We start from the raw sequence: 22,534 nt of genomic DNA, 5'->3' as shown, positions 1-22,534 counted from the left end.
TGTCGCGGTTTGACCGGCTGTCGCAGGGCAACCCGCTGTTCATTGACGTGACGTGGGGCGCGGGTGGTGGCGACCCTACCGCCATCGAGCTCCCGACGAGCTCCATGACGGTCGCGTCCACCGCGCTCAACCTGTGCGGACTCGAGACGATGCTGCACATGACGTGCGCCAACCAGACCAAGGCGCAGCTCACAGAGACGCTCCAGCGCGCAAAGAATAACGGCATTCGCAACATTCTCACCCTCCGCGGCGACCCCGCCCCAGGCGAAGGCTGGAAGACCATCGAGAACGGCTTTGGCTATGCCACAGACCTCGTCAAGCACGTCAGAGACACCTTTGGCGACTACTTTGGCATCTGCGTCGCCGGTAAGCAATGATTTTTTTGCACTGAATGAATCTCTCATCCTTTATCAGTGTATCAGATACGTCTACATGCACGTGTGAGGTGCCTACTTTGACATCCAAGTGCTCCCAAAATCACAAATGTTGATGTTGAAGCCACAACGCACGTCTACAATGCATCGTGCAAAAAACGCAACATGCATGCTCCAGTGCATGATGATATCATTGCTGGTCATTCATTGCACGTTCGATTGTTTTGGGGATGTCACGGTTTTTTGCCGCTTTGGTGGAAGCGTTTGTTTTATTGGTTTTCTGTCCTTCGTTCATGATCATCTTACACTCGAAGGTCGCATCGCTGTCATTTGTCGGACTCATCACACTCACACATCGAATGTTCCGCCTTTGTGCTTGTTTTTTTTTTTTTGAATCTTCAACAGGCTATCCAAATGGCCACCCGGAAGCAAAGTCTCTCGAGAGCGATCTGCAACACTTGAAGGAAAAGGTCGACGCAGGCGCTGAATTCATCATCACTCAGCTCTTCTTTGACGTGGAGACCTTCTTTGAGTTTGTAAGAAAGTGCCGCGCGATCGGCATCAAAGTCCCCATCATTCCAGGCGTGCTCCCGATCCAGGGCTACTCGTCGCTCCGCAATCTCGTCAAGTTGAGCAACCTGCAGCCGCCGCAGTACATCCTCGACACGATCGAGCCCATCAAGGACGACGACGAGGCCATCCGCCGGTATGGCGTGCACCTTGCCACCAACATGTGCCGCGAGCTCCTCGACCGCGTCGACGAGTTTGGCAACCGCATGATCCAGGGCGTGCACTTTTACACGCTCAACCGCGAGGTTGCCGTCCGCGAAATTCTGCTCCAGCTCGGTCTGTGGTCGGAGGGCCCTCGAAGCCTGCCCTGGAAGACCTCCGCAAACGAGCGCCGCTCGAGCGAGGACGTGCGACCCATCTTCTGGTCTTGCCGCCCAAAGAGCTACCTGCTGCGCACTCAAGAGTGGGACGATTTCCCCAACGGTCGCTGGGGTGATTCGTCGTCGCCCGCATTCGGCGAGCTCACCGACTACTACCTCTTCCACCTCCAAGACACTGACGACACTGCCCGCAAAGAAATGTGGGGCCGGTCTTGCGAGTCCATTGCCGACATTATCACCGTGTTTACAAACTACCTGAGCGGCAAAGGCAACGTCCAGCGCTTGCCGTGGAACGAAGAGCCCATCGCCCCAGAAACCCGCACAGTTCTCGGTCCCCTCATCCGCTTGAACGAGCGCGGCGTCCTCACCATCAACTCACAGCCTCGCGTCAACGGCTTGCGCTCTGACGATCCCACTCACGGTTGGGGCGGTCCTCGCGGTTATGTCTATCAAAAGGTGAGTTTTCCTTTGGTTTTGGGTGTTTGTTTTGAGCTATTGCTGCTGTTGTTCTTGTAGTAGCAGCAGTTTGGCTCTGCGATCGTTGGCTCTTGGCGCTCATTTGAAGGGTGATGTTGTGGCAGGCCTACCTCGAGTTTTTCATTGCAAGCGATCGACTTCCCAACCTGCTTCGTGCTATTGACGCCTTCCCATCTGTCCAATATCACGCCGTCAACTACAGCGTGAGTACCGAGCTTATTTACATGTTGCTTTTCTGCTTGCTTGATCTGTTCCGTACTGATTCATCGTTGTAATCCATTTCAGGGCACGGAGGATCTGCGAAACCTTGAAAACGAAACCCCCACTGCCGTCACCTGGGGCGTGTTCCCTGGCAAAGAGATTGTTCAACCGACCGTGGTTGACCCGATCAGCTTTGGCGTCTGGAAGGTACGAGGTTGACTTTGTTTCGTGATTTTCTTTTGTGTTTTTGGTTTGGCCATGTCTTGCCTTTGACCATGGATCTCACTCGACGCTGCTGGTGACGTGCTTTTTTGCAGGATGAGGCCTTCGCGCTGTGGAAGACACAATGGGGCTCGCTGTACCCGCCAGAATCGCCATCGCGCAAGTTCCTGAGCGAAGTGCACGACACGTTCTATCTTGTCAATTTGGTGGACAATGACTTTGTTGCCGGCAACATTTACGACGTTTTCGACATGCTCTTTGAGCTTGAAGACGCCGCGGCAGTACCAACGCAAGTGTATGCGACCGCTTGATTTTTTGAACTTTTTTTTTCCCCAGCTGTCTGTCCTTCCTCGTCGTTTCATTTACCCGCTTGACCACCTGGATTGTCGGTTCCCCACTTGACGTCTTGTCGTTCTTGCTTCCATTTGTCGCTGCTGGGGCTTGTCTGCGCTCGTGGTGCACAAGTAGTTCTAAATCCACTATTCCATCCGAAATCAATTCGCAATGTTGTTTCGTTTCATCGTATTCCCGTCCTACACGATACATTTAATCATTCATCATTTTGCTGTTGTTCCTTTCGACCTTTCCTCATTGTTCACCATGAGTGGTCGCTCGGTCGACGTCGACGAAGCCAACCGACAGCTGCTCGAGCTCGACAAAGGTCAGCCCCCTCCATTCGCCTCAACCCTCACGCCCAGTTGCAGATCCACGTTGCAGATCCACGTTGCTTGGACTCGCTCTGCTGTCGGCCTCAGTCTCAACCCCCCCCCCCTTCCCTCGAACGCGGACGGCTGCCTACAAAGCGAATGATCCCAATGCAACTCCACTCACTCTCACTGCACTCACTTGCGACGCGTTTCGGCCTTTGTTTGCCAACTTGAAAACCTTTTGTGAACACACAATTCAGGCCTCCGCGCGACCGATCTCGGCGAGCAGTGCGAAGCGATCGTCGGCGTTGCGCGCGTGCTGGAAAAGTATCCGCTGCCAGTCATTGTGAACAGCGCGTTGCTCAAGCTTGCCGACGAGTTTCGATCAAAGTAAGGAGGCAACTCACGCGCATTGCAGATCGATAGAGATATTGGGGTTTGGGGGTTTGGGGGGACAGGTGGAGGACGCTTTGGTTTTATTACAGCAAAAGACCTCAAACATCCTAACGTTACTTCTATCAACCATACCTTCATTGCTCAGAAACAACCTGATTCGAGGACATGTTGCCGGAGTGCTGTCGCAATGCTCTGCGCAGCTCAATCGCGTCATCAATGTGGACGAACTCGTCATGCGCATCTTTATCGTGTCGCACAGCAACGACTCGGTCGCACGTTCGCTCGCACTGACCGCACTGGGTGCGCTTGCACTCATTGCAAAGGACAAAAAGACAGTGCACAACGCAGTTCTCAACGCCCTGTCTGCAACGGACGAGATTGAGGTGGATGCGGCGATCGGGGCGGCTGCTCGTTTCTGCAGCGTTTCGAGCGAGTTTGCGTCTGCGCTGTGCACGCGGATTGGGCCAATGTGCCGTGGACACGACACCCCTCCGCTTGTAAAGTTGCGTCTGCTGCAACTTTTGGCCCTGATGCATCACAGCGCACAGCTTTGCAAGGAAGCGCGAGAGACGCTGGTAGAATTGTTGGTCGTTGCGCCAACTCGACCTTTTACAGCCGCCATCCTCTCCACGCTGACCAGGCTAGTCCTCGCCTCTCAGGACGGCTTAAGTGAGCAGGTTGGCCTGCTCATCCAGTTTGTTCAGATTGATCCACGCGATGCGGTTCGATGTGCCGCGTTGGACGGCCTCGCCCTGCTTGCGCAGCAAATTCCGTATGATGAGGCCATGTGGGCATCAGAAGGGTGTCTCGATGCGCTGACTGAGCTGGTCAGCGACGCCTCCCCGTCAGTGGCGGTGCGTGCCGTCGTTGTGCTGCGCGCGCTTGCTCGACCTCGATGGCCGCTCTGCGCCGCTTTCCACGCCTTGTTGGCATCGAGCAATCCATCAAAGCAAACAGAAGCGGCGGCCATGCAAATGGACACGGACAGCGCGAGCGCACGTGCTGTCGTGAGCACCAGCCCGGACGGCTCCGATGACTCAAAGCTGGCTGCTCTGGTTGCGCTCCTGTTTCGCATCGTCGCTCCCGCCAGCCCAGAGCAATCCCCGCTGGCTCCCCACCCTCCGTTTGAATTGATTGTCGTGGTGATTGAGCTGCTGACCAACATTCTCGTCTCTGTGCTTCCCGGCGTGTCGGGCCATTCGCACGAGCAAACGTGGCCGCAAGCAACTCTGCGAGCGCTCTTTCTCCACGTGGCCGCCCGAGTGTCACAGCCCGCTCAAGCGTCCCGATTGAAGCGATTACTGAAGTGCAGTGTCGATTTGTGCACCACCTATCCGCTCCAGCTTGTTTCGACGTCTCTGCAGCTTGCGCTCTTCCTCGCGCCTCACGCCTCGCCTGCCAATCTCAGCTTGCTGCTCCAGGCATGCACTGCCACGCTGAAAGTTCGGCACGCGCGCGCCACGACTGCTCAAATGCACGCCTTCCTTCGCGACGCACTCGCCAATGGCAGCGCTGCTGCGCACTTTTATGGTCTGGCGCGGCTCTTGTTGATTTCTTCCTCTGCTTGGCAGTTTGACACGTCCTCGGAAGTGCGCTCAGATATTACTGCCACCATCCTGCAACATCTTCCCGAAGACTCTAGCGCAAACATGTGGCCATTCTACGTTCTTGCGAAAGCCGCTCTCCAAAATGGCCACTTTGAGCTCAGCAGCGCGCTTCTGCCTCGACTTTTAGAACGCGTAAGTGCCAGTTGTTATTGTGTTCGTTTGTCTTCGAAAAGACGTGAGCCTGATCTTTTTGTGTGTTCTCGACTCTCCTGCCAGACCGCTTCGGAACATACTGCATTGTGGATTTCAGGTTTGCTCGAACTTTCGGCGAGTGAGAGTTTGATTGCCAACGCCAGCTCGTTGCCCGATACGGGCAGTTCGCAGACACAGCAACTATCGCAGGCACTCGCGAGTTTGCGACAAGCGGCTGCCAAATTCACGGTGCGTTCGTTTAGTTCCTTCCGTCCGTGTGCTGGGGGCTGCTGATGCTATTTTGTCACTGACTTGTTGTTTTTGGTTGCCGTCGTGCGTTTCACGACGGTCTTGGACAGGCTGCTTCATCTCCAAAGTTCTCATGGTCGCTCCAACTACAACTCTTGCAATTGCGCATCACCCATGTCGAAATTTTCTCCAGCATTGCCTCGCTATTACGACGCACGCAGCTGTGCGTTGAAGCCGAGAAGCTCTCGGCCTCGGTCGCCCACTCTGTTGTCGCGACTCAGACTGCACTCGTCAACCTTGAGAATGCCTACGAGCGGCTCTGCCGCACGGCGATTGATATGGATGCACAGTCGTTGAGCATAATTTCGACACAGACCGCGTTGTGTGCCATTCTTCGGCAAGCACTCGGATCGCTTCAAGCGAGGTACGGATTTTTTGAAGTCTAACTTTGACGCGTCGGCACCAATGCTGACTTTTGCCTCTCCTTCATTGTTTGACTCCAACACAGCGGTGGCTGCGAAACAGACATGGAGACCAACCAGCCGCCGTCGCGAGATTCGACGGAAGTCTATTCGATTGTCGACTCTGCTGTCGCACAACTTCCTGCTGCTACGGACTCATTGGGCGAGGTACAAAGTCCACATGATTGGGATGGATTGAGGTTTAGGTTTGCGACACTCAGTGGTTGGGAGGAATGTTTGGTATCAGCGTCTCGAAGCAGTCACAGAAATCTTTCGACGTTACGCACTGGGAGCTCGAGTTCCAATTCTCCCAGTCTTTTTTGCAAGCCAAAAGCTCACCCGCATCGAGGTACGTGTCCCCTCGGCTGAGCTCCTTCCCAATCCTGCAGGAGCCAGAGCCGTGGCTGACTGATTCGCATGATTGCTCGTAGATGACCGTGTCGCCGTCACCATCACCCACCGAATCCACCGTTACGACCAAACAATCCGACCTGTTATTGCGAGTCGAAGGAGTAGTTCAACAGCACGGTGAGCGCGCCCGTCGTCTCGTTCTGTTTTTTTTTTTTCCTCGCCAAATCACCACGTAGTCTTACTTTTTCTGCCTTGACATTGCTCTGGTCGTTGCTTTTGCTTCCCATATTCTCTTGCACAGTATCTGCGCCGCACCAGATAAGACACTTGGTCGTGACATTCACGTGTACTTCGATCGAAGGCGACGGCGAGGCTGCCATGCCTCTACTCCCATTCCGCGCGGCAGACGAGCTCGTTACGACACTGCGAAATGCTCAAGATCCTCTGGTAAGTCGAGCAATTTGCGCTTCCTGTTTGTGAAGATGCAACAGCAGTTGTTTTGACAAAACTTTGCTTTTGTTGTTTTTGTCGGACAACAGATCTCCAACACCTCGTTTGACAATCCAATTGCCCTTCTCAGTGCTCGCACCTCTGTGTTGCGAACTGCTTACGAGGCCACTCCATCGACGCAGGATGGCTACTTTGCCGTTACAATTCCAGTTCGGTACACGCAGCTTGCACGCCTGTCCACCTCAGCAGGCGCACAATGCACGCGACATGTGTCGATCGATATCGTCGCACGGGACGCTGATGACGTGACCTGGGACGTTGGGTTGCGCTCGGCCTTTTTACTGAAATTTGAGTTGTGAACGAGACCGCGTTTCAACATTTGCCTGGCTAAACATCTCAGATACTTGTACAATAATACTCATGTATTTTTACGTTCTTAATCTTGTTGGTCAACCACGGCTGCTTCTGGTTTGGCAGGATTTCGAAATGGTTTCCGGACAATCACAGATTCGCGCAGTGCTTTGAAGCTATGGTGCTTTTTGGCAATCATCACCCACGACTCGGGCGGTATGTCTTGAGAGTCATAGCACACTTCTTTGAGACACAGTCCATGTGCCGGTAGCATGTCTTTGTGCAAGTGAATGACTTGCGGATTGTCACGAAGGTGGACGAGATCGGCCAGTGTTGACTTGCCACTCGCGACGCTCAACACATGCCCCACCATGATACGAACTTGATGGTACAAAAACCCAGAACCCCGGATGGTGAATGTTAATGCGACCGTTGGTTTGGAGAGGGCGTCTGGCAGCGAGTTTGCCCACGGGTTGTCAGTTTTGTGTTTGTCGATCTGGACGGAGAACTGGGAAATGTGTCTGGTTGTTGTTCGCGCCTGCAGTCAAAGCCAAGGGAATACAGTCAGTTCAAGGTATGTAGGGTTGGAAGCGATTGAGAACTCGGCCACCTTGCAAGATTCAAGCAACACGCCCACGATTTGGTTCTTTCACCTGGCATCGGGCAGCACGGAATGACTGAAAATCGTGCGTCCCTTCAAATACTTGACATGCTTGCTGTTGGACGATGGATTGACCGGAGGAGATTGAGTGAGTCAACGAAGAAACAAGCCGACAAGTTGCCATCCACTCAAAACAAGGAGCTGAACGTACTTGCACAAGACTCTCATCAATGGGTGCGGCAGTGAGGTGATAGCGCAAGTCAAACACTGAGGCTGCACTAGATTCGCCAACGACAACCCGATAAATGTACACTCGTTGGGTTGCGTTGAATCGCGCATGGACTTGCTCTGGCACGGCGCACACGGCACGAACAGACATTGGATATGGCACCTTTCCTCTAGAAAAGTAATTGATGGCGGATCCGAGTGCCAAGGGAGTCCATTGTTGTTGAGTCTGCATTTCACGAGGGAAACGAGAGGAGAGGTCAGGTTGGGAACGTCGAAACGCGTCTTTTGCGACGAACGCAAACCTACCATCAAATCTCCTCGTCGGGTTCGAGGCTCAATGTCGACATGACAGGTATTCCACAATGCATGAACGCCGGCATCGGTGCGGCTCGAAAAGGTCACGCGAGCATCTTGGCGCGTTGCTTGTGCAATCGCACGCTGTTCCAACGATTCCACGCACACCAGAAATTTAGTCGACGCTTTGAACTGACGGGTTTAACAGAGTTGGTCGATATGTGGTTGTTCGCCAACTTCTTACATCCAAAACGGATCCGACACTTGGTCGGTCTGGTGGTTCGTCTGGACTTGCAGCAACTCCACTGAATTTTTGCCCCCACCCCCCATCGATCAGAATCCAACATCATGAGACAAACGCATGCATCGAGTGAGATGATCATCCTCCAAAAACACCTCAGAACTCTCAGAACTGAGATTCCGCAGTGATGACAGTGATCCGTGTCCGTTCCTCGTGGTCCTCAAAGCCTCCTTCACCTGAACGCAGTGCCGTCGTACTCGACAGCAAGCAGGAAGCGAGATGCAGACACTGGCGGCTGCTGCCCATCGAGCTGCATTTCGGCGGTGGTCGCGGTCGTTGTCTTGGCGGTCGCAACCTCGGCGATGGACGAGTCCTTGACCGTTGAGAAGGACCGTCGTTGGTCAATCCCAGTCAGCGTGGAGGACAAGGACGACGCAAGAGACACCCAGCGAGCATGATTCAGCTGGGTGTGATGGACATGCAGTCCACGGAACACCGCAACATGCGCCATCCAAACACGGATTGCAAATCCAAAAACCAAACAACCAAGACTGCACTGAACTACTACTGCACACTGATAATGCTGAACAAACGGATGATAAAAATCGAAATTCATTGCTCACCATGTGCTTTTCACAAGTTTAACAAACAAAACGAGGAGCGGGGTTCGTTACACAGGGTCAAACATCGACAAACGAGAACAGGAGCCGAGCAGTGCGCTTTTACTGGTTGGCACCCCAGTTGTCGCTGCCAGCGGCAGACCAGTTGCTGTCAGCAGACCACTCGCCGGTGGCGCCAGCCTCACCAGTCCACTCGCCGGAGGCAGCCTCGGGGGCAGACTCGTCAGCGGCGGTGGCCGAGGCGTTCAGCGCGCGGGCCTTAGCCTCACGAGCCTCCTGCTCTTGCTTCTCGGCTTCTTCGGGGTCACGGTAGAAGTAGAGATCGGGCATGACGTTCCAGGCCTGGGTGCGGGAGAGGGTGCCGCGGAGGCGGAGGACCTCACGGGCAAGGAGCCACCAGATGAGGCCGGTGGGCTGGGCAGCCTTGTTGTTGCAGGGGATGGCAACGTCGACGTAGCGGAGGGGGGAGTCGGTGTCGCAGAAGGCAATGATCGGGATGTTGACGTAGGCAGCCTCACGGATGGCCTGGTGGTCGGCACGGGGGTCGGTGACGATCAGAACGCGGGGCTCCTTGAAGGCAGCCTGGATCTGGTTGGTGAAGGTACCGGGGGTGAAGCGGCCGGCAATGGACTGGGCGCCAGTGTGGGCGGCGAACTTGAGGATGGCGCGCTGGCCGTAGGTGCGGGCAGAGATGACGGCAACGTCAGCGGGGTTCTCGACGGCGACGATGATGCGGGCGGCGAGGACGATCTTCTCCCAGGTCTTGTGGAGGTTGATCAGGTGGATGCCGTCAATGCGGCGCTTGTAGACGTACGAGAGCATCTGCTGCTCGACGTTCTTGGCGCCAAGGTGGACGTTGGCGGCAAGGAGCTTCTGGATGTCGTCCTCAGTGGGAGCGAGAATAGCGTGGCCTCCGGACATGATTGAGAGAGTTGGCTTGGGTCCTGGGTGTGGGTTACGGTTGGACGAAAGGAAACTGCGAAGAGAGAAGAGAGCGAGAGAGAGCAAAGTGAGCAAAGTGAGCAAGTAGAGACAGGGAGGAGTCGAGTTTGGGGTTCCACCACGGCGGTTTTCGCAGTGAAATCGAGAGTCGTGACAGGAAGAGCAAGAGCAAGAGCAAGCAAGAGCAAAGGGGAGAAGGGGGACGTGGGAGCGCACGATCAAAGCTGCTACTTGAGCTGCTCAACCAGCCCAGCGCTGCCCATTCCCCCCCCTCCCACACCTAGCTGTCAGGATTCTCAATAAAGCACGCGCCATGAGACGCGGGGGTCGTGCGTGCGCGACTGCGAGCACAGGAACGGCGATCGAGCGACATGCAAAATCGCTTCCCATTCATCCCCCTTCGTTGCCCCGATCTCGCACCGCTCGTTTCGACCCTTCGTTCCATTGCACCCGGTACCCCTCGACGGCGAATCGGGTACACCAGGTCGTCCTGCATCAGATTGGATTCGCGGATGGCGACCTACCAGCAACAGCCGTTGGAGGTGCAGCAGAAAAGGAGAGAGCGAGCCCGTCCGAAATGATGAATTGATTTTTTTTGTTGTTCGTCCATTTCGTTTCGTTTCGTTGTGTTTCGAGCTGTTGAATGGAGCCCAAGCTCCACATCGACAGTTCTATTTTAAACAACGTGCTATGCATGTTATTTCGATGTTTGTAGCGGCAAAGAGCGGGGTTGGGGAAAGCCAGCGTTGAATCGCTGAAATCCATTGTTGTTTCTGAGCGTTTCTGAGCGGTTCCGCTCAATCCTGGGATCAATACACAAAAATCCCACCTATAGAACGCAAGTCACTGCGCTGGATGCGATGGAGGATGTAGCTGCGATGGAGGATTTAGCTAAAAGTGAGCGCAATGCAGATTGGCTGAATTCTGAGATTTGGTTTTGGTTTTGGGTTCCAATTCGCTCAGCACAGACGCCTCTGAGATGATCTCTTCCACCTCACTCAGTCAACTTGATCTGCTACCTCACCTTAGTCCTGTCTGAGATCATTTTCGGCGCCCAGTCTCCTTCTTTTGAGTAGTTCAACCATGAGCAATCCAAACAGCATTGGGAACGTTGTCGCTGTGCTCGCCAAGCGGTACACTGCCGACACGCCGCAGCTGATCAAGGTCATCGACGCATACCTTGTCTACATTATGCTGACTGGCATTGCGCAGTTTGTCTACTGTGCGCTGGTCGGCACGTTCCCCTTCAACGCCTTCCTCGCTGGCTTCATCTCGACGATTGGCAGCTTTGTCCTCGCAGGTACGCCTCACCGCTCTCGTTCGCTCACACACACACACTCTCTCTCTCTTGTCTCTCTGTCTCTCTTGTCTCTCTCTGTCGCGCTGATATCAAGGCCCCAGGGCTCGTTGTTGCCTCACTGGCTCAAAAGCACAAAATTTTCAATCGTAAACCAGCGATCTCGGCAAACTCTTTTGGATGCGCGTTCTGGTCGACAGGTCTGTCGACGCACTCCGGATGGAAGGAAGTGGGGCTCGATGGGGTTTACTCGAGGAGGGGTGCCTGGGCGTTTTTCACTACTGGCCAAAGCAGGTTCAACAGCGAGTGAGGATTTGGATCGTAATCTTGGTCCAGTCAAAACTCACGTTTGGCATTGAGCATCAAACCCTCAACCATTGAAGCGTTTTTACGATCGTTTTAACCACTCATGTTTAGTCGGAAGGGCACACTTAGTGAGGGGGAAGTGGCGGATTGGATGTACCAATCTCGGTCCAGTCAACTCGCATTCAACCTACCGAGCTTAACCCCTTCACTCGATTGTTCTACTACTCACCACTCACTCTTGTTCTAATACTCTCGTCCTGTTTGAATTTCTGGCACAGTCGGCCTTCGTCTGCAAGTCAACCCTAAGAACGGATTTGAGAACATTTCGCGGGAACGCTCGTTTGCAGACTTTCTCTTCTGCCATGTCGTTCTGCACTTTGTTGTGATGAACTTCCTCGGCTGAACAACCAACCAACAAGGGGCTATTATGAATAAAAAACACACTGAAGTTACAAGCTATTTACAGCTCAAAAGTGGATGATTGTCTCGAAGTTGACAATGAATCTGAGTGCTGTTGCAGATTTCGCCTCGTTCAACAGCATTTCTACTTTACTGGTACTGGATCTGCATTGGTTGTAGCCAACCTTGTGAGATTGCGTTTGCTCATCACAGTGTATTGGACCAAACTACTCGTCCTTTCCGTGTTGCCTTCTCGTCCATGATGAAACAGAGCCGTGTTGTTGTTATTTTCGTCCAATCCTAGTCACACTTAACTTATTTCTCAGTCTTTTTTTTTTAAATTTTTTGTCTGAGAATGTCCGACCACGACGACGAGGCTGCATCCGGCTCAGACAGCGAGCTGCAGTCGCCGTTGGAGGAGGTCCGCGCCAAGCACCGCAAGGAGATCAAAGCCATGCAATCGCAGGTGCAGGCATTGAAAAAGTCTGTTCCGAAGGGCGACAACAAGCGCAAGAAGGACGTCCAGAAGCAGATTGAAGAGCTCGAAGCCGAGACCGCGCAGCGCCACGCGACCGAGCTCAAGGCCGCCGAGGCCGAGGAGGCAAAGGCTGCTGCTGCTGCTGCTGCTGCTACTGCGAACAAGCCCAACGGAGCAGGATCTGGAGGATCGGAACTGGCGGCGGCGACGTCGGAGGAGGCCGAGGCGCACGACGCTGCAGATGACAGCAGCAGCAACAAGACAAGCAAGCCGACACGCGCGCAGAAGCGCAGGGACAACAAGGCCACTGCGCACAGCGAGCGCATGCAGCGGGCGGAGGCAGAGTACCAGGCCACTGCCGCGCGTGGTCCCAGCGCACGCGACGTCGAGGCCAACCAGCTCAAGCAGGCCCTGCAGAAGGCGGACCTGGCCATCAAGACCATCACATCGGACGGACATTGCCTGTACAATGCTGTGGCAGATCAGCTCCGTCGGAACGCGGTTGCACGAGCGCCGACTGACTTTGCTGCGCTGCGCAAGCTGACCGCCAGCTTTATTCTCGCGCACCAGGACGACTTCCTGCCATTCCTCGTCACCGACTCAGGCGACATGTATACCGAGACAGAGCTGAAAAAGTACTGCAACGAGATTGCGTCTACCGCCGCATGGGGAGGCCAAATCGAGGCGCAGGCCTTGTCTGCCGGGCTCCAAGTGCCCATTCACATTTATCAAGCGGGCTCCCCGGTCGTCACTCTGGGTGCCGACTTTCCGGGCGAGCCACTGAGGTTGTCCTACCACCGACATCTGTATGGGCTCGGCGAGCACTACAACTCGCTCGTCCCAAGTTCCAGCCCCGACGCCGATGCCTCCTCGAGCTAAAACGTCGTGTTTGAAAAGCTTTTACTCACAGCAAGTGTTTTGTATGTTGTACAAGTATATTATGTTGACAGGATGTTTGTGTTGGTTTTTGGTGTTTCCCCTTTCAGGGCTTTTAGGGGTTGGTCGAGGCGGGGGTTTCTGGTGCAATGGGGATGAGTGCAGCAGCCACCAACCGGCCCTCTTGAGACAAAAAGTTGAAGGTAGTTGCAGCGTGTGGCTGTTGGGGACAAAGGGAGACGGGCGACGAAAATCAATGGGCCAATGTCGATTTTCGCAATGATGAAACAACGAAACTCGTAACTCACAGTATCCAGCACTTCGAGGGAAATGCGCTTCTCCTTGAGCATCTGGCGCACGGCCGGATCAATCGTCTCAATCTTGGACCCGGTGCCGATGAGCAGCAGTTCTGATTACAAACATCGCCAGTTCAACTGAGCAGGTTGTGAAACAACAACAACTCTTCAAAAACAGGGCAAAAACCGCACCGATCTTTGGATTGACAAGATGGAACAGAGTGAGGCTCTCTGGCGTGAGCTCTTCGACTGACTTGACCTGTCAAAAACAAAACAAAAACGAACATCCAAACAACTCAGAATCTCAGAAAAAATGACCTCAGCACGATAGTTTGCTTGGAAATACATACGTTCCAGAGCAAAGGGACGCGCGGAAAGAGCGCCATGGATCCGACGTAGGTGACGCCGTTGACTGTGAATCCCATTGAGCTGAACGAGTCGATGAGGACGCTCGGGTTGGACGGGTCCTGGTGGCTGAGGACGTCGACGGCGGACGCGGTGGACATGGACGACATTCCGCGCCGAGCGAGCGTCGATGACAGTGCAAGGAGTGATGATGATGGTGATGATGATGGTGATGATGGCGAGGTCGAAACGGAGCTGAGAGCGGAGTGGAAGAGGGACGGGACTGAAGCAGAGGCAGCCAGGCTGGCGCTGACACTGGGCAGCACCCGAGCAGCAGTGGCAGCCATAGCGTAATGATGATGATGATGATGATGATGATGATGATGATGATGATGATGATGATGATGATGATGATGATGATGATGATGGCGGGTGACTGCGAGTGGGGCTGCGTAGTAATGGCAGAGTGGCGTCGACGAGCTTGCAACAGCGCGCGCTGCTGCCAATCGCACCACTGAGCTGCTCAGCATTTTGTGTAATGTTAAAACGACTGAATGGACAGAAAAGTAAAGCAAGTAAGAGTAATGCAAAGAGGGATGGGGTGAAGTGGGCGGCATACTGAGATGCCACTGTTCCGTCTGAGCGACTCTGAAGCAGTCACTCTGAGTTGCTACTCTCAAACCCCCTTCCTCATTCACCTATCACTGTGATGATAAACGTATAGCTTTATTTCGATCATGCGGATGTCGCTTGCTTTCCGGCGTGATCCAGGTTGCCGTTCAGCCAAATCTTTGTTACCGCTCGTGCTTCGGTTTGCCCTGCGTTTCCCCCACCACCAACACCAACACCACCACCACCATTATGCCATGTTGCCACGTCACACGACTTTGCATTTTGGTTGTTGCCCCCCGCCCTCCCTTCTACCTCCATCGCTCTCTTCTTCTGTCGGTCGGCTCCGAGTTCGGCTTGTGCAAAACTCTCCCCATTCTGGTTGGTGTTGGCAACTTGTTTCCGCACCGCTGCTGTCCTTTCCCCCGCACCCCGCAAGATCCCTCACACCTCACACCTCACGTCTAAAGATGCATGAATATTGACTCGAGTCAATCGATTGACACAAACGCAGCGTGCTTGCGGGAACGCTTTGTTCTGCCCGTTCGCACCACCGTAGCAGCAGCAGCAGAGTCACTGCGATCGTCTGTTCTCATCGTCTGTTCTCATCCTAGTTGTACTGTCAATACGAGTCGACCATTACCGACGACAATTCACTCCCTTTCGCTCACACGACTTTTTGTTGCACAAAACACAGAGTTTCTCACTCTCAATCGATTCTCCAGCAGTTGAGATCTGACGCTTGCGTTCCAACCTCACTGCTTTTGCTGTATGGATGGATGGACGAAATGCTCCTTGTTTGTTCATCGCTGTCCAATGAACTGAGGAACAGCATGTCGCATGCGGGGAGAATCACACAAAGCGGGATTTTCCAAAAAAAAAAAAAAAAAAAAAAGCGATGCCGATGATGCCGAAGAAACCGAAGCCGATCGAGCCGACGCGGTTTTTGAAGCTGGTGACAAAATCTCCGGGTCTCCTCTTTCGCTCTCTCTTTCGCTCTCTCGCTGTACATCTCACTCTGTGTGTGTGTGATCCACGCATGTGAGCAAAGGGGGAAGGAGAGCGAAGGAAGGGAAGGGAAGGGAAGGGAACGGCGCGATTGCGGTCTCGCTGCATCGTTGCGTTGCGTTGATTTTTGTATTTTACGGTTTCGCTTTTTTGTTGTTGTTGTTTTGTAAGTCCTTTAAAAACGCACGCGGATGAACAATCTCACCACAGTCAGTCCTTTTTTTTAATTCTTTTCTTTATTCTTTCTTCTTCTTTCTTCTTTCTTTTTCAATTCATTCCGTCCTCGTACTGTGCGTTTGTTTTGCTCTTCTCCCATTCATCTCACCTCTTGTCTCTCTCTCCCTTCGTGCGTGCGCTTCCCGCTGGTGCGAACGTTTCGTTTTTTCTCGTTTTTTTCTCTTTTTTTTTTTCTGAATCTCGGCTCCGCCCACCTGTTCGCCCTCGTCTCTGTCTTCCCTCTTCCCTTCGTCCACCCCAACCCTCGCAACCCCCTGTCTGTCTCTTTCCTTCTAATCCATCCCTTTTCCTTTTTATTTCCTTACCAAAGCATGATGAGCATCGTCTCCATTTCGACACTCACAGTCAGTTGGTTGCGGTTTTTTTTTTTCGATCGGCTTGCGTTTTGACTCGTTTTTCGGCTTCTCATTTTCGCTTTCGTCTTTTTCCCCAAAAGCCAGTTGCTTTTGATGTTGCTTTTTTTTAATTTTATTTTCGCTCCTTCCTTATCGAGTCCCACTTTCCACCTCACTTTGCGACACACACACACACACACACTTGCACGCATAAAACGCCTGATTCAATCCATACTCGCTTCTTACTTTAATCTTGTCATTTGTCACTCACCCTACGTTGCCTTCTTTCCCCTTCACAACACCCCCCACGCCCAACCTTCAACTTCTGCAGAACTTGCACTCAAAATGAGCACGGACAACCTCGCCGTAGACGCGAGCCGACCGCGCTCGGGATCGTACGCGCACGCCGTCGAGGGCAACAAGAAGCACGTGCACATTGAGCTCGACGAGATTGAGTTGACAACCACGCGACCCGTCGAAGACCTCGTTGCCGACCAAATCCATGCAGCCAACCCGGCACTGCTCGCAGTCGCACAGGCACGCCTGGACCCGTCGCGCATCTCGCACACAGACCCCAAGCGCGCCCTCTTCCCGCAGGACTTCAAGGAGGCCTACCGCCCGTTGCGCGAATCCGCCGACCGATCCGCCAGCAGCGCAAGCCTCGTTGTCGACCTCAACGACCCCAACTTTGACATGCGCTCGTACTATGTCAACTTTGTCGAGCGCTTCTTCCCGGGCCGCATGCTCGGTGCGTTTGTCGAGTTCCGAGACATGAGCTACAAGAAGATGATCAACACCAAGCAGACAGTCAGCACCGTCTACTCGGACTTGCTCCAATCCATGCACCTCCGTGCCAAGCCGCCGCAGGTCGAGTTTACCATTCTCGATGACATTTCGGGCTACATGGAGCCCGGCGACATGGTTGCCATTCTCGGCGGCCCCGCCTGCGGCAAAACCAGCCTGATCAAGGCCATCGCCAACCGCCTCCCCAGCGATCGCAACGGCACCCTGCTGATCAATGGCCTTCCAGTCCCGGAAAACTTCAACCGAATCTGCGGCTACGTTCCCCAGAGCGACATCCACACGCCAACCCTCACTGTGCGCGAGACGTTCGAGTTTGCTGCCGAGCTGCAGCTTCCCCGCGAGATGACTGCCGAGCAACGTGCCTCCCACGTCGACGTCATTCTCAAGCTCCTCAGCCTTGAGCATGCTGCCAACACGCTTGTCGGCAACGCTCTGATCCGCGGTGTCTCTGGCGGTGAGAAGAAGCGCGTGACCATTGGCGTTGAAATGCTCAAGACCCCCAACATGCTGTTGCTCGACGAGCCCACCACTGGCCTCGACTCTGCTGCCGCCTTCAATGTGCTGTCGCACGTTCGCTCGATTGCAGATGTCGGCTTCCCATGCATGGCCGCGCTTCTGCAGCCTTCCAAGGAGCTGTACGAGCTCTTCAACCAAGTGTGCATCCTCTCGCAAGGCCGCATCACGTACTTTGGCCCGCGCGGTCGCGTGCTCGACTACTTTGCCAGCCTGGGTCTCCATTGCCCCGAGAACATGAACCCTGCCGAGTTCCTGGCCCAGTGCTGCGACCACCCTGAAAAGTTTGTGGCTCCCGAGGTGAGCGTTGGTCTTGACATTGACTTTTTCGTCGACAAGTTCCACCAGAGCGACCTGTATGCCGCCCTCGGTCGCCGCCTGTGGAAGGGCGTTGCGCCCAAGGAGTGCCCGCCCGCGGCTCACATTGACGAGTTTGGCAAGTACCCGCTCGAGCTGTGGCGCCAGTTCAAGCTGACCCTCTCGCGTGCCATGAAGATGCAAGTCCGCGATCCCACCGCCTTCAAGGCTCGCATCGGTCGAGGCATCATGACGGCCGTGCTGTTCGCCACGGTCTTCTTGCAGCTGGGCGACAACCAGCGCGATTCCCGCAACAAGCTCGGTGTTATTTCGACTGCCGTTGGTCACTTTGGTTTTATGGGTATGGTTGAGAAGCTATCGTGTCTGTGTGCGTGTGTGTATGCGGGGAGTTTCGACGACAGACCTTCTGACTACAGCTCGCTCTGCAACTCGACTTGTTTTGAAAACAGGTGGCGCCGCAATCCCTCAATTGCTGGCCGAGCGTGATGTGTACTTGTTGCAGCGAAAGTCAAAGTACTTTCAGCCGTTTGCTTACTTTTTGGCGGTCAACCTCGCGGATTTCCCTGGTCTGCTGCTCGAAACGATGATTTTTGTCTGCGTCATCTACTTTGCCGTCGGATTTGTTTCAACTGCCTCGGCCTTCTTCTACTTTATGTTCATGTGCATTGGCTCTGCTCTTTGGTCGACCACGTATGCCCGTGCTCTTTCAGCGATGATTCCGTAAGTCGACACAAGCTCTGAGAAGTTTGGAGTGCCGGCGTTTTCTCCTTCATGGCTTGCTCACCTCCCTCCTCGTTTGTGCGCTGCTCCAACAGTACAATCAGCCTCGCCAACGCCATCATCCCGTCGTCCATCGTCCTGTGCTTTTTGTTCACAGGCTTCATCCTCTCGCCGTCGGCCATTCAAGACTTTTGGATTTGGATGTACTGGCTGTCCCCCATGCACTACACCTACGAAGGTCTTGCGCTGAACGAGTTCTCCGGTCGCACTCTGTATTGCGAGCCCAACGAGCTCATCCCGCCCACCTCGTCGCCGCTCTACAGCCTGCCGTTCTCGGCTGGTGGCTTTAACGGCACTCAAGTTTGCCCTCTTCCCACTGGCGACAAGTACCTGATGTCTGTGGGCGCCCAGCTGGGCGACTCTTGGCACACCTGGGACATTATCCTGATCTACGTTTACTGGCTCTTCTTCCTGGTGGTCTCGTTCTTTGCCGTCAAGTACACGCGCGAGTCGCACAGCTACAACCCGCACTACGAGTCCAAGGAGGCCCTGAGGCACCGCCGCGAGCTCTTGTCCCGCAAGATGATTGAGCGCCGCGAGGAAGCCAACGCGTTTGCCCAAGAAATGCAAGAGCAAAAGGACTTGTACCTTGGCGAGGGTCGCACCGAGTCGGTGGCTGCTGCTACCGCCGCGGCTGCCGTGGTCTCCCGTCTGCAGCCCAACCAGAAGGCCTTCCTCGAGTTTAGCAACCTCAAGTATGACGTTCAAACCAAGGACGAGAACAACAAGGAGTTCACCAAGACTCTGTTGCAGGACATCAACGGCTATGTCAAGCCCGGTACCTTGGTGGCTCTGATGGGTCCTTCCGGCGCTGGCAAGACCACGCTCCTGGACGTCCTGGGCGATCGCAAGACGAGCGGTCAAATCACTGGCTCCATCAAGATCAACGGCGGTCCCCGCAACGAGTTTTTCAAGCGCATCTCTGGCTACTGCGAGCAGCAGGATATTCACCTCTCTCAGCACACCGTCAAGGAGGCCGTTCTGTTCGCTGCCATGTGCCGCCTGCCCGAGAGCATCTCGATCGAAGAGAAGCGCACTCGCGTCGACAGGGTCATGTACGAGCTGGACATGGAAGACATTGCGGACGATCTGATTGGCACTGTCACGTCGGGCGGTCTGTCGCCCGAGCAGCGCAAGCGTCTGACAATTGCCATCGAGCTGATTGCAGACCCGCCGCTTCTCTTCCTGGACGAGCCGACCTCGGGCTTGGACGCCTTTGGCGCCGCACTGGTCATGTCCAAGATTCGTCAAATTGCCCAGAGTGGTCGCGCCGTCATTTGCACCATCCACCAGCCCTCGGCCGAGATCTTTGGCATGTTTGACCACCTACTGCTGCTCAAGAAGGGAGGCCACCAAGTGTTCTTTGGCCCTGTCGGCGAGCGCGCCTCGCTGCTCCTGGCCTACGTCAAGGAAAAGTTTGGCATCGAGTTCACCTATGATCGCAACGTGGCCGACTGGGTCTTGGACACTGTCTGCCAGACCAACGAGCCAGATGGCGCCCAGCAATGGCGCGAATCGGCCAACTGCCAAAAGACCAAGGATGCACTCGCCAAGGGTGTCTGCACCCCGGACGTCAAGCCGCCGCACTTTGACACTCCCTTTGCCACATCGTTCAGAACACAACTGAAGGAAGTTGCCTACCGTACCTGGCTGATGACCTGGCGCAACCCGGCCCTTTTCAAGACTCGTCTTGGCACCTACCTCATCATGTCGCTTGTGCTGGGATCCTTGTTCTGGCAACTGAACTACGATACAAGTATGGTTTTTTTGGGTCTTTGATGTGGAGATGTTTGTTTCATGGTTGACGCTTTGATTGCACCGATGACTGATTTCTGCTTGTTTTTTCGTTGGTTGTTTGCTCTTTGACCCTACACAGCTGGCGCGACCGGTCGCATTGGTCTGATTTTCTTTGGTCTTGTCTTCATGTCCTTCATCTCGCAGTCGTCCATGGGTGACATTCTGGACTTGCGTGCTGGTGAGTTGTTTTGACACGAGTGTTCAAGTGTGGCGCTGTGCGACTTGTTGCAAACTCTGACTGATTTCTGGTGATTTGTGACAGTGTTCTATCGTGAAAAGGCGAGCGGCACCTATCACACTTCAGCAATGTCAATCAGCTTGCTCTTTGTCGAGTACCCGTTCCATGTCTTCTACCTCATCGTCTTCGTTGTGCCCTTCTACTGGATGAGCAACCTGAGCGTCGAAGTGGACCGCTTCTTCTTCTTTGTTCTGATCTACTTTGTCACCTTCCTGTGCGCCAACACCTTTGCTCAAACGGTTGCCGTGTATTCTGCCAACCAAGCAGTGGCGAACGTTGTGGCTCCCATGTTCTCGACCTTCTTTGTACGTACTGCGGTTTGAGCTGGCGTGTCTCGTGGTGCAGCGCAGATGAGCAGCAATTTCTCATTTTCTTATTTCCTTCCCCCTTTTTTTTTGGCTCTCTCGCAGTTCCTGCTGGCTGGTTTCCTCATCCCCATCGAATCAATGTCGTGGATTTGGCGTTGGTTTGCCTACATGAACTACATGGTGTACGCAATCGAGGCGCTTGCTGTGAACGAGTTCCGGGGCCGCATCTTTGAGTGCGAGGGCGACCAAGCGATTGTCATTACCAACCCGTACAATTCCAGCGAGTCCAACAAGTTTTGCATCATGAACAATGGCCAAGATCTTTTGGATTCTTTTGACCTCAACGATCGCCGTAAGTGCCTTTTGGTGGTGTTGGTCGATGATGATTGCGGGTTGGCTTTTGACTAATTTTTTGACTTTGTTTGCGGTCATTTCTGGCGAACAGAGTGGGGCGATTTTGGCATTCTTGTCGGTTACTACGTTGCTCTGGCCACGCTCGTGGTGTTGGGCGTTCGTTACTACTCTGCTCTCAAGCGCTAAGCCTGTCGAAGCTGTTTGAGGTGTCTAGGAAGCCGGTTTGGCTGTTTCGTTTTTGGATTCAATGTTGTGCTGTATTATAGCCTATCAATATCAATATCATTTCATCTGCGCAACCGTACTCGAAGAGCAACACGAAGATCCCTGATCTTGCCACGTCGAATCGAAGCACAAGGACAGCGTATACTATACGAGAATCAAAAACTCTCGCAAGTCGGCCGCGCTCTTGAACACTGCTCCGTCATCACGATACCTGTCAATCATGACAGCCATGGCAAAACGGGCGTGTTTCATGCTCGTTTGCTTCGGTCCATGGAATTGGCTCGCCATGCGAGGTGGGTTGTAGATCTAGCAAGGTCGCGATCTCCTTGATCGTCAACCCCCTCAGGGAGCAACGGTGCTCTCCAATCATACTCCTTGGAATGATTGTGTTCCGCTTTGTCGATCGTCAGCTGCGATTCAAACCGAGAAGCATAGCAAACAGAAGCCACACCGATTTGCCATCGCTCTCTCCTTTTTTTTTGACTATTTTTTTTTTTTTTTTTTGTTTGTTGCTGTCTTTGTTCTTTGTTTCTTGAGTTTCTTCTCTTCAACCCCGGCGCCCTCCCCGCCGCCCTCGCTTCCTCTCTCGTTTGGTCTCGTCTGTACCAACAAGTAAGCGAACACGCACCACCAAACAAGCTCCAGCAGCAAGCCACCGTTCACTTTTCGAATCGCTCGCTTCCTGAGATCCAATCTCAACTGGCTGAGCAATTGAACGAAAGGAGCGTTTTGCACGTTTTCTCTGTCTCTCTGTCTCTCTCTCTGTCTCTCTCTCTCTTCTCGCCTCTGATTCTTTGCTGTGCACTGTTGAAAGCAAGCTACTTCAATCAAGCAGAGGACGGGATGGAACGCAGCAGGGCCGCCCGCGACTCGTGTTGGAACCACATGCAACACCCTTTGCAGACCAATGATCGAACTGCCTCGTTCACCCTGGCGCACTTGAAGGCACATTTGCGTCAAAGAAAGCAGTGTAAAGTGAGCAATAATGGCGCACTGAGAGGGAGGGGCAAGGCAAAGTTGCAGACTTGTGGGGCGTGAACACTCTGTCTGCACTAAGCCATTGATTTCCACACAATAACTGGCACTGAGCAACTCTGACATTGACGGGAGAGGGGAGAGTGTTGGTTTATGTGACTTGATGCTCACTCTCTCACTCTGTCAATTATTGTCGCAGATCCAAACACTCAAGATGGGAACAAGCGGATTTGCCTTTTCTCTGCTGCTTCTGCTGTTCTGCGGGACGAATAACGTCGAGTTGGCACAGGCAGCCAATGCAT

At 53.9% G+C, this 22,534-nt stretch overlaps 8 protein-coding genes across 8 annotated transcripts; 5 read left to right on the top strand and 3 right to left on the bottom strand.

The window, feature by feature from the left end:
- Positions 1-2,667, top strand: CAOG_07710 (mthfr-prov protein). The gene is made up of 5 exons (XM_004343534.2): positions 1-366; positions 780-1,720; positions 1,846-1,944; positions 2,027-2,149; positions 2,260-2,667. Exons 1-5 carry the CDS (start codon positions 105-107, stop codon positions 2,473-2,475), a joined length of 1,641 nt encoding a protein of 546 aa, XP_004343584.1. The 5' UTR covers positions 1-104; the 3' UTR covers positions 2,476-2,667.
- Positions 2,668-2,730: 63 nt separating this feature from the next.
- Positions 2,731-6,875, top strand: CAOG_07709 (hypothetical protein). Its single transcript, XM_004343533.2, has 10 exons — positions 2,731-2,825; positions 3,072-3,201; positions 3,353-4,946; positions 5,031-5,195; positions 5,306-5,619; positions 5,704-5,824; positions 5,904-6,005; positions 6,088-6,184; positions 6,309-6,454; positions 6,547-6,875. The coding sequence occupies exons 1-10, from the start codon at positions 2,765-2,767 to the stop codon at positions 6,814-6,816; spliced, it is 3,000 nt and encodes a 999-aa protein (XP_004343583.2). The 5' UTR covers positions 2,731-2,764; the 3' UTR covers positions 6,817-6,875.
- On the bottom strand, positions 6,859-8,715 carry CAOG_07708 (hypothetical protein). Its single transcript, XM_004343532.2, has 6 exons — positions 8,409-8,715; positions 8,176-8,236; positions 7,944-8,075; positions 7,621-7,863; positions 7,462-7,524; positions 6,859-7,346 (listed from the first exon to the last, which is right to left on the bottom strand). The coding sequence occupies exons 1-6, from the start codon at positions 8,681-8,683 to the stop codon at positions 6,894-6,896; spliced, it is 1,227 nt and encodes a 408-aa protein (XP_004343582.2). The 5' UTR covers positions 8,684-8,715; the 3' UTR covers positions 6,859-6,893.
- A 53-nt stretch (positions 8,716-8,768) lies between these two features.
- CAOG_07707 (40S ribosomal protein SA) lies at positions 8,769-10,311 on the bottom strand. The gene is made up of 2 exons (XM_004343531.2): positions 10,259-10,311; positions 8,769-9,768 (listed from the first exon to the last, which is right to left on the bottom strand). Exon 2 carries the CDS (start codon positions 9,711-9,713, stop codon positions 8,895-8,897), a length of 819 nt encoding a protein of 272 aa, XP_004343581.2. The 5' UTR covers positions 9,714-9,768; positions 10,259-10,311; the 3' UTR covers positions 8,769-8,894.
- A 436-nt stretch (positions 10,312-10,747) lies between these two features.
- Positions 10,748-11,846, top strand: CAOG_07706 (defender against apoptotic cell death 1). The gene is made up of 2 exons (XM_004343530.2): positions 10,748-11,034; positions 11,616-11,846. Exons 1-2 carry the CDS (start codon positions 10,818-10,820, stop codon positions 11,738-11,740), a joined length of 342 nt encoding a protein of 113 aa, XP_004343580.1. The 5' UTR covers positions 10,748-10,817; the 3' UTR covers positions 11,741-11,846.
- A 218-nt stretch (positions 11,847-12,064) lies between these two features.
- On the top strand, positions 12,065-13,166 carry CAOG_07705 (OTU domain-containing protein 6B). The gene has a single exon (XM_004343529.2). The coding sequence runs from the start codon at positions 12,092-12,094 to the stop codon at positions 13,091-13,093; it is 1,002 nt and encodes a 333-aa protein (XP_004343579.1). The 5' UTR covers positions 12,065-12,091; the 3' UTR covers positions 13,094-13,166.
- Positions 13,098-14,111, bottom strand: CAOG_07704 (hypothetical protein). Its single transcript, XM_004343528.2, has 4 exons — positions 13,737-14,111; positions 13,579-13,645; positions 13,399-13,499; positions 13,098-13,310 (listed from the first exon to the last, which is right to left on the bottom strand). The coding sequence occupies exons 1-4, from the start codon at positions 14,076-14,078 to the stop codon at positions 13,206-13,208; spliced, it is 615 nt and encodes a 204-aa protein (XP_004343578.2). The 5' UTR covers positions 14,079-14,111; the 3' UTR covers positions 13,098-13,205.
- A 1,452-nt stretch (positions 14,112-15,563) lies between these two features.
- On the top strand, positions 15,564-21,331 carry CAOG_07703 (ABC transporter). The gene is made up of 8 exons (XM_004343527.2): positions 15,564-15,638; positions 16,252-17,895; positions 18,005-18,275; positions 18,371-20,091; positions 20,212-20,310; positions 20,395-20,675; positions 20,781-21,030; positions 21,124-21,331. Exons 2-8 carry the CDS (start codon positions 16,266-16,268, stop codon positions 21,216-21,218), a joined length of 4,347 nt encoding a protein of 1,448 aa, XP_004343577.2. The 5' UTR covers positions 15,564-15,638; positions 16,252-16,265; the 3' UTR covers positions 21,219-21,331.
- The last annotated feature ends 1,203 nt before the right edge of the window (positions 21,332-22,534 follow it).

Source organism: Capsaspora owczarzaki, assembly GCF_000151315.2.
Source record: "Capsaspora owczarzaki ATCC 30864 unplaced genomic scaffold supercont2.14, whole genome shotgun sequence".
Lineage (NCBI taxonomy): Eukaryota > Filasterea > Ministeriida > Capsasporidae > Capsaspora > Capsaspora owczarzaki.
The sequence above is the reverse complement of the archived record's forward strand: the minus strand, read 5'-3'. Positions and strand labels throughout refer to the sequence as shown.